General features: G+C 32.7%; 1 protein-coding gene across 3 annotated transcripts in view; it reads left to right on the top strand.

Annotated features, from left to right (window-relative positions):
• Positions 1 to 4,484: 4,484 nt before the first annotated feature.
• Positions 4,485 to 11,914, top strand: part of LOC121302484 (putative histone-lysine N-methyltransferase PRDM6) — a 39,104-nt gene continuing 31,674 nt past the window's right edge. The window contains exons 1-3 of one of the 3 annotated variants that reach the window (XM_041232510.1): positions 4,485 to 4,840; positions 5,431 to 5,914; positions 10,472 to 10,779. In XM_041232510.1, coding sequence (XP_041088444.1) covers positions 5,443 to 5,914; positions 10,472 to 10,779 — 780 coding nt within the window. In that variant the 5' untranslated portion in view covers positions 4,485 to 4,840; positions 5,431 to 5,442. The remainder of the gene's footprint in view (positions 4,841 to 5,430; positions 5,915 to 10,471; positions 10,780 to 11,914) is intronic. The other 2 variants (XM_041232503.1, XM_041232495.1) reach the window with 2 other exon arrangements.

The following is an 11,914-nucleotide window of genomic DNA, read 5'->3' as shown; positions in this document are numbered from 1 at the left end:
TCGTAAAGTCATACCCATTTTATTATGGCAAGCCAAACTATAATTTAGAGATATCTTAAATCCGATTTGAGATATCTTCAAATATTTAAAGACATCTGTAAAACATTTAGAGTTTTCTCAAATTCAATTACAGCTATCTTTAAAACATTTTGTTTTAGGAGAACTGTAAATCAAATAGAGATATCTAAAAATGAATCTCAAATTGATTTACAGATATCTTTAAATTGATTTACAGATATCTTTAAATATTTTGGATTTTGCTAGAATGGTACGTCACACTGTCATTTAGAGATATCTGTAAATCATTTAAAGACATCACTAAAGGAGTTTCTGTTCATGTAAAGATATGTATAAATAGACAAGAAATCTCTTCAAAACAGGAAGTACTTTAAAGATATCTGTAAATTACTTCCTGTTCATTCAAAGATATCTCTAAATCATTTCGAGATATCTCAAATAACTTCCTATATATATATATATATATATTATATATATATATATATATATATATATATATATATATATATATATATATATATATATATATATATATATATATATATATATATATATATATACTAAATACTTTTATCTATCGTTGCTTACTGATAATCATACAACGATTATTATTATTATTATTATATTATGTTATTATTATTATATATAATAATATTATTAATAAAATATATGTTAAATGTCACACACATAAACTAATTAATGCATTAATCTTGGCTAAAGGTAGCCTATTTTTTCATATATGCCTATATTTAATTTGGAAATTATGAAGGAATTATTTCCCGTTTGATACCAATTACAATAAATAAATAAATAAATTTTAAAATTAAAACGTAGTAATTTAAAAAAACATTATTTCTTAATATTTCACTTTATAATTTGAGATTCATATTTTTACCCAAGAAGTGATGACATTGAGAAGAATGTTAAATACAGGCTACACACCCACAAATGGGAATACAATCAAGAAATCAATCAATCAATATATTTTATTTAACGGCTATCAAAATCAACGTGTGTTGCATGTAAAAGTTTGGAAAGGGTGTCAATGCTATTGGGTACCACGATATTAGAGAAAGAGTATTAATTTAATATACCATTGCTCTGCAATAAATCTGTATAATGTTAATACAAAAATGTCAAAACCAACAGGTGTGTAATTTAACAGACTGTGCATTGCATTTCACCATGTCAAGTGAGGATTAGTCATATCACTGTTCTTAAATTGCCATGCAGGGTTCCACAGAAAATAACTTTTCATTTGGCAGCGGAGCGTGAGTTCCTAAAATGAATCCCTTTCAAACAATTTTACATTACTTGTATTTTGATCTCGATTTATTTTAATGATTCTATACATACAGTAAACCATATCTGTAGAAACTATATAAACGTCGGAGAGCGTGTGTGGTTTTTGAATTAATATGTGTTATGCTTCTCACCTGAGAATGAATAGGCCTACTTGAAAAATATGAGTTGATACTAGAAGTTAATGTTGCGTACATTCTGTTACCAATGAAGAACACACGTTCTCTCTCCAAATCATTTTGGGCAGTGATCTATTTATTTTTATGAAACACTGGACTTGTTAAATACAAATTAATAAACACTTTATTAGATTAAGCTAAATAAATATGTTACTCTCCAAACAGAGATTAAATCATGATGCTAGAGAAAATGTGGATCACCGAGTCCCATCTGAATAAATGTCTATATTAATGAATTATAAACCCAGCAACCCGTGACCTTAAAACTATAATCAGGAGACACCCAGGACATGGAGAAAAGCTCTTGAATTCTTTATCGGACTCCTGTCAAAGAGAACCGTCCATTTGTCTTCCGTTGATCAGCCGAATTAATTAACAAGAAATGTAAACTTTTTAATGGATGTCAAACAGAATCAGATACATACAGAATGCAGATCGGGGCTAACCCTGTACTAGCATTTTGAGATCCACGTCAAAAACATCCTGCCACTATAATAACATTATTTTTTGTCAAATAAACGATGAATTTCAGCAGTTAATTTATCGATCCAAACTCCCATTACATTTTATTTTAGAGGTCATTAATCAATGAAGAAAAACGCCACTGCGCTCCCCTTTTGCAGTTAATACACTCTTATTATTTATTTATTTATTTATTTCACTTCAACAAATTCGTAGCAATATTCAACATCGATTTGCAGGGTAAAGATTAAAAAACACGTCGGATCGCTTCCACATTAAATACTAAACTTGATCATTTTTTATAACTGGAAGTCCCAAGTAGCTTAAATCACTATGACAGAAAAAAAACAAACAAAAAACACAAAAGTACAGTTTTAAATAAATATTATTTATAAATAAATAAATATTTTAAAGTTTACCAACAGCAGACACAAAACATAAACTACATACACTGCCTGGAGTCCAAGTCCATTTTTTACACAATTGGATTTTTGTTTAAATATTTATACATCAAGTTTATATAGCAAGGTAAAAGTAAAACGCCAGTATACGTATATAATAAGACTTGCAACCGTTAATATCATATTTCCCTCTGCTCAAAAATGAACTCAGTTATTGAGCTCCAGAAATTAAATTTTTGAAACATCATTGAACAGCTTGTTTTTAAAGGCATTGTTGTTATTATTATTATTATTATTATTATTATTATTATTATTATTATTATTATTATTATTAATAATAATAATAATAATAATAATAATAATAATAATAATAATAATAATAATAATAATAATAATAAACGTTCACTTGAACATATATTGTGTGTACATAGTTTTTATCTATACCTTCCTTATAACCGAACTAACTTCATTGACTTTTATGTGTTCCAATAACAATTATGTAATGAACGGATATCCGGGAGTCAGTAAAGTCACGATTCAGAAAACAAAACAAAAACAAAAACAAACAAAAAAAAAAACGTTTAGTTTTAATTTCCATTTAAAAAAAGGACCCTGCTCATTTAGTAAAGTAGTGATCCTCTGTTGGGCGCTTGATGGACAAGCACCGCGTTAAGTGTGCTTGCAATCCCTCCCAGAGGACCCATGTTAATCAAACATCTAGAGAGCTCTTTTAGTGCTCTTTGGCTCCTAAGTTTGAAAAGCCCCTGGTGTTTTTGTTTGTTTTATATCCCTCTCTTGTTTTACCGTTTATAGTCTGCAATTGAAATCGCATTTGTGAATGTGACTACACACAATTCGTTACAAGCAGAAATAGAAGTTATAGGACAATATTAACAAGCTGAAACGGAGCATGCTGCCCTCAGCAGGTGTTTATGAGGTGATGTGTGCTGATTGATGCCGCAGTCAGCATTATTTAAAAAAAACGCTGTCTACCGACACCTTAATCTGTAATTGTATTTTTAGCGTCAAAAAGTTCATTTATATTTCTTAATATGCATAGCTACGATATATGTGCATACAAAGTGAATAAAAACACGCTGAGTCGTTATTTAACCAAATGCACATTACATATAAATTTAATTTAATGTTAAGCGCCATTAAATGACCCGGCCTGCACTGAAGTCGAGTATAAATAGCTGATGTCTGTGTTGATGTTTAATTACACCGTGATATAGAGTATACAGGCATATTACTTTGAAATTCGACAACAAAAATAACGGAAACATATTGGATACAACAATTCAGCTTTTAAAAAAGCCTCTCGACTACACACTCAGTTGTCGCAGAACAAACCAGGAGATCTGACCCACATTCTTTTAAAGTGAGCTAGACTTTTCATAGTCAACTCAACCAAATTCCTTTTCTGGCGATTATGTGTGTCTTTTAGTTTGTGTTATCAATCTGTAGTGCAGATGACGGATGACCTTGTCAAAACCACACCAGTCAAAACATGTTTTAGCGCTGCTCTGTTCAAAATTGTGTAAAAATGCCCTGCATTTAGGTAGACACAATCCAAACAGCAGAAACTTTCTCAGAGTCTGAAAGAATGGTGGGAAACATTGGAGATTGGATAAGAAACTCAAATAATAATACCATGAAGTCAGTTAGACCCTAATGTAAATTCATTTTTAAATTGTTTTAATGTTTTACCAATACTTGTAAAAAAGTGAAAATTAAAGGATTGTATTATTATTATTATTATTATTATTATTATTATTATTATTATTTTATTATTATTTATTATTATTATTATTAATAATAGACATGGTCAGATGCCTTTAAAATAAGCTGTTCAATAATGTTAAAATAAAAATTCTGGAGCTCAATAACTGAGGTCATTTAATGAGCAGAGGGAAATATAATACTAACAGTTACAAGTCTTATTTCACAAAAAAAGTGAAAACTGTACTTTTGTACTAATATACATACGAAGTCACCTTTGTCTCTTCAGAACAATTACATGACAACGTTATTGAGCGTCATTTTAATGACCTCGACAGCTAAAAATAAATAAATAAATACCAATAATAAGACAAAAAGAAATCCTTCTATATGCGTCATTAGGTCATGACAGTGATCTGAATTGTCAATCTCAAGTGCCGTGAGCTCTTTTTAAAAACCCAAACACTATCGCAATGGTGGAGACAGATGTTAGGTTGTATTTTTGATCCAGTGTTAACTCCCCCATCCCTTGTGTTGTGTGCTGTCGTAAAGCCCACGTGCCCTCTCTCAAGCCTACTAGTGATCAGAGAGCAAGCGAGAAGAGGGGAAGCACAGATATTGTACACTCGGACTTGGAGCTTGACTAGAGAACACCTCATATCCCATAAACAAAGGGATTATGATTTAAGGATCTGGAATATTCACTCCGGAGCCATTGTGAGTGACGAGGAAAATACATATTTTTGAATAAACTGGGTAAGTCTATTTATATACGGAATGCTACGCATGTTACCTAAAATAGGAGAAATTATCGCACTCATCATCAGTGTAAGAAATTGCTCAGCAAAACAAATGTAGCGTTTTTGCCATTCTAAAACATAGGAAGTATTAAACAGAAATAAATCGGCTATCAGAATGATATGCTTGACTCACAAAGTAAAGTAACCAATGTTATTCCAACAATATTTGTCTTAGATTGAGAGCATGTTGATACTATTGTATTATTTTTGGATAGCTTCAAGGAAAGTAATTCCATACTTTTAGATTGTGTAAGCAATATTTTCATATACTGTCCACCCAAGTTAATATTGCAAGGATTTACGGGTGTATGTTCACAGACTTTTTGCAGTGCGGTTAAACTTTCATACACTTGTTCATTTAATAGCATACCACGGATAGATGAAGATGTGTCTCCCCAAACATAAAACACCAGAACGGAATGGTACTGCAATTATACAGGATATGTTTAGCTGCAGGACTATAGTAATGTTTTTGTTTTTTTTCTTTCTTGAGCAACATTTCTGAAAATAAATGAATAAACACGACCCTTATTCTGTGCACTTTAGCCCCAGTTGGAGATGCTGAAGCCCGGTGACCCCAGCGGATCTGCTTTCTTGAAGGTAGATCCAGTCTACATTCAGCACTGGCAGCAGCTTTTCCCGCAAAGCCAACTAAAGACCGGAGCCCTGAGTCAGCTGCAGCCCCACGAGAGAGCAGATCTCCCGGTAGAAAGTCTCCGCCAGCACCCGACTTCCATCTCCTCCTCCTCCGCCTCAACCCCATCATCGTCATCCTGCTCATCCTCCTCGTTAGCAGGGTTAACCCAGTTGTCTGTGCCCCAGATTGCACTTTTTGGACACTCGCAGTGCCCCGAAATCCCCACATCGGTACTCGGCGGTCAAAGCAAAGAGCTGTATTCATTTTCCCAGTGTAAAAACGACAGAGGACCAAGAATTAAATTCACCCCCGAGGAGTTAGACTACTACCTCTATGGACAGCAGAGAATGGAAATTATTCCTTTGAACAATCACACCAGCGACCCAAATAACCGTACGTACAGGGTATATATTTTGAAGTTACCAATGGGGGACAATATCTTTGTTTCTTTACAGCTGGGTACCAGGTTTATATTTATTTATACTCTTTCCTTATCGGTGATGTGTTTGATGATGCATATCTGTTACGTGCAGAGGTAAAGTTGGAAAGGAAGTCAGTCATTGCGCAATTTCATTGGCGCTTAGCAATTACAGAAGTAGGCCCTACTAAGGTGACATGGCACGATAGTACACTGTACGCTTCGCCTTGTTGGTGTTTAATCTCTGTTATAAACATTTTATTAAACTTACTAAGAAGATGTTATACTAAAATACAATACAAAACTTGGTGGTTTAACAAAAAGGAAAAAAAAAAAAACGTTTTTTTCATTTCTAGTAAAAAAAAACAAAAAAAAAAAAACTATACATTTGCCTTTTCTTAAACACACAAATCACCTTTCAGTGCTCAAACTTTAAACTGCCTAACTAGAAAAGATCTTGGTATATCAAGGTTTACTGTGGAGAACAGTGTCAAAATATATCAGTCTTAAAGGTGTACTTTCACTTAAAATCTAATGCTTTGTGTATGATATACGCTGTGGGTTTTTAATGTTGAGTATATGAGATACCAAATTAATACATAAACTATGTAGATAGATCTGTAAATTACATTGCACAATGAACTGTCATAGATTATAAATCAATATAAACTGTTACATCCCATAACATAACATACTTGCAGCAATGCTTTTTACCGTATACGTCAGCAGTAGTCCTTTTGTATGGCAAATCTACTAACACTTACCGAAAAACAGTAGGTGACCCCGACTTTAATTTTACCGATATTCAAAGAAGTAAAAAAATATAAATAAATTAATTAATAGCAAAACCAAGAAACATAACAGAATTATGAGCAAAGCTGGATATAGATGAAAGATACAGCTATATAAGCACATTTATCAAAAGGAGACAACACATTGGCTTGGCCTTATTACATGTATGATTTGTTTAATCAAAAGAAGAAACGTGTTTGACTAATATTTTTAATATGAAAACTTAACTATCCCAATAAGTTACATAATGAACAAAAATGTGATTATTACCTCATCATATTACGTGATAATGCACATTTGGATCGGGTGCAAATGTTACGAAGTGGTAAAATGTACATACAGACTCCCTTAAAAGAAATTACATTCATGTGCATCCTGCATGGGACAGAAATGATTTGAATCATGTGCCCCAATAAACCCGAAACATATGAACAGCATACTGCACGGACATTTCGGTATATCCCGCCCCAAAAATGGAGGCTGCAAATTGAACCAGTTTGTGATAGATTACTGTGGATACGGTCCAAGAACATGTAAAACAGTTTAGAATAATTTTAGATATATCTTATTGAATATTAAAAAAAAAAAAAAAAAAAAAAAAAAAAAAACGAAACCAATACCTGTCACAATTAAGAATCCGTCATGTTTTAATCATTTAGTATTTGAAAAGCTCAAATGATTAATGCACTAATAATAATAATAATAATAATAATAATAATAAAATAATAATAATAATAATAATAGCATTTCTTTGTATTTTGGCAAATGTATTGAGGAGTAAAGGGGCTTGTTTGTAGAATGGGTAACGCCTTGTAGAATAATATTAGCCTATATATCGGATATGGAATTCGTTATAATACAGGTCATGTTCGAATAATCTATTCCCGTGATCGGGTTGTATTCCTTATACATAAGGACTTGTGATTTGTCGATTTACAGCTTCTTACATTTTTTATACTACTTCAATAAATGTCGATATACCGACACTCATATATATATATATATATATATATATATATATATATATATATATATATATATATATATATATATATATATATATATATATATATATATATACCACTGTATGTTAAAGGAGGTGACTGTTTATTTAAGGTGATAAAATGGTCCATCAGCAGTAATCTCCATCGATATGTGCCACAAGGAGATGAAGGATGAGGGGACAAGCCACAATTAATTGCCGTATAGTTTTGTAGAAGAGAGTGGAGTGAGTGTGGATCAGGAATCGATCTTCTTCACCGGCCCCTATTCATCATCTCTACATGGTATACGGGGGTCTCTGGGGGACAAGGGACTGCTTTATCTACACACAATATTCTCTTACTCATATTTCAAACAAATCTGAGTCATTTACAATACAACCACAGTGTCTGAAGAAGACATACTAATACTATCACCTATAAGACACGGAATCGCGTGGAGTTTATTGGAATGACGTTTTGTAGTCTATGGTGATTAACATGCAGTTCTGTACACTAATGTTGGCTTTCATACAGAGCAAAGTGGATAATGTAGCAAGTAACATAGTGACCAACATTCTTATTGTATAACACGGAGATAGAAATGCTGTTGAAGTAACCACACCTCCCTGTGTGATTAACATCACGATTTAATGAGTTCTTATACTTAAAATTATTATTTAAAAAAAAACAAAACAAAACAGAAATTAGAATGCATGTAAAGTTTTTCAGATCCCCCATTTTAAAACACAACTTTAATATTAGAAGTTGTGTTTTTTTTTTTTTTTTTTTTTTTTTTACTTCAAGCAAAGCAGATTGGAATTAAATTGGAATTGGACCGCATACTTGTTGTATGGAAAAAAAGGGGGATAAAACGCAAGATACAAAATATACTACACTATTGAAGATGTAAAAAGGACATTTTATGATTATGGACAGAATCGTGTTCACATGGGTTGACAACTAGAGTCAAAACAGCCTCGCAGTTGACTTTTATATCTCTGGTCACCCCTGTCTATTATCATTATTATTATTATTATTATTATTATTTTAAATTCACGGTAGCTTTGTCCTACAAATGGAACATGTTTTCAACGCTAAAGGCTGATGAGATGACAATGTATTGATTGGCTTAAGTTGCATTGTAAGTTAAGCTTTCTTTCTTTGTACATTCTGAAATTCTACCCTGAATTTTGTAAATTGTCTCCTAACTAGTTTGGTTACTTAAAGAGATGCCCCTTTACAGAAACGAACACCTAATTTTGTATAGCGAATCTTTTAGGTTAGTGCAGGTCACAATTTTAAAGCTACACAAGTTGCGCGTCGCCTGTTAATTTCCAGATACATAAGCCTTTTCAAGTGTCCTATTATTATTATTATTATTATTATTATTATTATTATTTATTATTATTATTATTATTATTATTACAGGAATATGTTTTAAATTAAGTTATAAAATAAATTAATCGGTTCCAAATGTTTTTGCATATGCGTAATACTGTCTTTTTCTGATTTTAAGTTAAACAAAATGTAAAATGTAAAAACAGGAGAGAGACGACGTTCGCCTTTCTCCACATTTATTAACTTTTTCAAGAAACGGTTTATGAATTCCTCGAGCAAATTTACATTAGGCACAGCCCAACGAGGTTCTAACGCGTTTTGTGCAACAACTCACATGCCTATAGAAGTCCTCAGGAGTTCAGTGATTTTGTAAGTCTTATACATTTTCAAATAATTTGGTGAATGGATTTTCAACAATCTCCATCACAAATCCACAATTTCGCTATAAATGAAACGTTGGTTTGCGGTGTTCAGTATATACTTTTCTTTCGCCTTATCTTAGTAATTAACTCACAAGTTTTAATTTGTACAGGCTACTCACTGCAGATACAGTTCAGTCTCATTACACAAAACGAAATATTTCAATGGCATGAAAAGTGAATAAAACATAAATTAAAGAATGTACAATAAAGCTGTTCTGCAAAATTCGAACACGCACATACACCATTTCGCAAACAAGCCCCATTGAAGCTTAAAAAAAAGCAACAGTGCACATCTCTGCAAGGGGTTGTCTCTTATCAACCTTACATTTCGGGCAATACAGTAAAACTACATTCTCAAAACACTTTTTATTATCACCTCGGATCAAAAATGTGTATGTATGGCCCCTAATGTTATGAAAAATATAGATTATGTATTGTTTTAAAGTCAATATTTCAGATGATAATTGTTTCTTTTTGGACTTACAAAAGTGGCTTATTTGAATGATCGTATATCTAAATTAAAAACGTAATTATCTACAGGTTAATGATTATTTCATGTGATGAGTTAATACTGCCACTCAATTCATAATAATAATAATAATAATAATAATAATAATAATAATAATAATAATAATAATAATAATAATAATAATAATATAGTTTTGGAAGTTAGTAGTCTGGTTCAGATTTTTTTTCTGTATACAGTACATCTAAGAAACAGCCACAGTACATGACAACTCCTGAATCAATTTCAAAAGTTTCTAATGGGTGTTGGGCTTTAAAAAAAAAAAAACAAGCCCAGCAAACAAACTGGCCACCAGACCTCTTCTGGGATTTTACACTTGGAATTAAAAAAAAAAAATCAAACACAACAAGGACTGTAGTGACATAAGGTTTAAATGATGGTTAATTGTTTCTATTGATTGACTGATTGATTTTTACAATCCCAGGTTCAGTTTAGGGGGGCCTGATCTCATCCTCTGTGTTTCCACTGCAGGTTGTGACATGTGTGTTGATAACCGGAATGGTGAGTGCCCCATGCATGGCCCCCTGCACTCATTGCGGAGACTGGTGGGAACAAGCAGCTCGGCTGCCTCCGTCCCCCCACCAGAGATCCCCGAGTGGCTGCGGGATCTTCCCAGGGAAGTGTGCCTCTGCACCAGCACCGTGCCAGGACTGGGATATGGAATTTGTGCAGCACAGAGGATCCCGCAGGGCACATGGATTGGTCCCTTTCAGGGAGTTCCACTGCTGCTGGACAAACCCAAACCTGGAGTTGGGAGGAACTCGCGACACTTGTGGGAGGTAGGTCTTTGAGATCTATTTCTTTAGTATTCCAGCTGTATCAGTGCATGACATCAACCCTCTGCCTTAGCAACACAGACTGCTGGCTAAAGGGATGCTGCTTGAAACCCCCCTTGAAGCTGAGGTTCACTTCAGATATACAACAATTTCTTCAAGGACTGTTTTAAAAATGTGAAGAGGTTCCATGGCTCATATTAAATCCCTAATTGAAATAGTTTTATCCCCCTTTTTTCATGCAGTATCACTTTAGACAAGTGATGTCATGTTGATTGTATCTGTCTGTGAATTAATATTCAGAGTTGCTCACAACAACCATTATTGTCTATGCAAAAGCTTACTTTTTTTGCCGAATATACTTCCCAAGAAAATATACAAATAGAAAAGAAAAAATGTGTCAAATCTATGTACTTGTAAGAATGAATGGACAGTTCATTCTCTTCTTTTAGCTTCTTAAAAAAATAGCTTCTATAGCTGAGACCTTTAAGAGTTACTCTATTAACTACTTAATCAGGGCAACATTTGTCTCAAAGAATGGTTAATTTCAGAGAGCATTAAACAGCAGAATGCAGCATTTGCAAAGCAACTAACTTGCTTTATAACAATCCAGTAAATAACATACATATATATATATACATATATGTGTGTGTGTGTGTGTATATATATATATATATATATATATATATATATATATATATATGTGTGTGTGTGTGTGTGTGTGTGTGTGTATAATGAGTATATATAATTCAGTTTAGCTTTCAGATATCTGTTTATTTGCAAATGTAAAAAAATAAATGTTGAAGAGGTGATTTTTAGATTTTTATGGAGACTTCTGTAACACGTTCTATTATTTTAAACTGATAAGTACTGTACATACACAAATCCATAAATAAAGTCTTTATAGATTTAAAACTTTTTTTTCAGATGTTTAGAACTCGCATAACATTTAAATTTGAGCCCACAGTCACACAAACAATCCCATCTTGTTCTGCAGGTGAGCCTCTTGCTTGCTTTGGATGTAATCTGCACACTTCACTTTACATCAGCTTCAAGTGTATCAGATGCTATTCCATAACCTCACATGTCTTGACACCTGTGGGTGTTCATGGGAAATGATAAACTGTCCAGGCCAGAGGCC

The sequence above is a fragment of the Polyodon spathula genome, chromosome 2 (genome assembly GCF_017654505.1).
Source record: "Polyodon spathula isolate WHYD16114869_AA chromosome 2, ASM1765450v1, whole genome shotgun sequence".
Taxonomy (NCBI): domain Eukaryota; kingdom Metazoa; phylum Chordata; class Actinopteri; order Acipenseriformes; family Polyodontidae; genus Polyodon; species Polyodon spathula.
The sequence above is the reverse complement of the archived record's forward strand: the minus strand, read 5'-3'. Positions and strand labels throughout refer to the sequence as shown.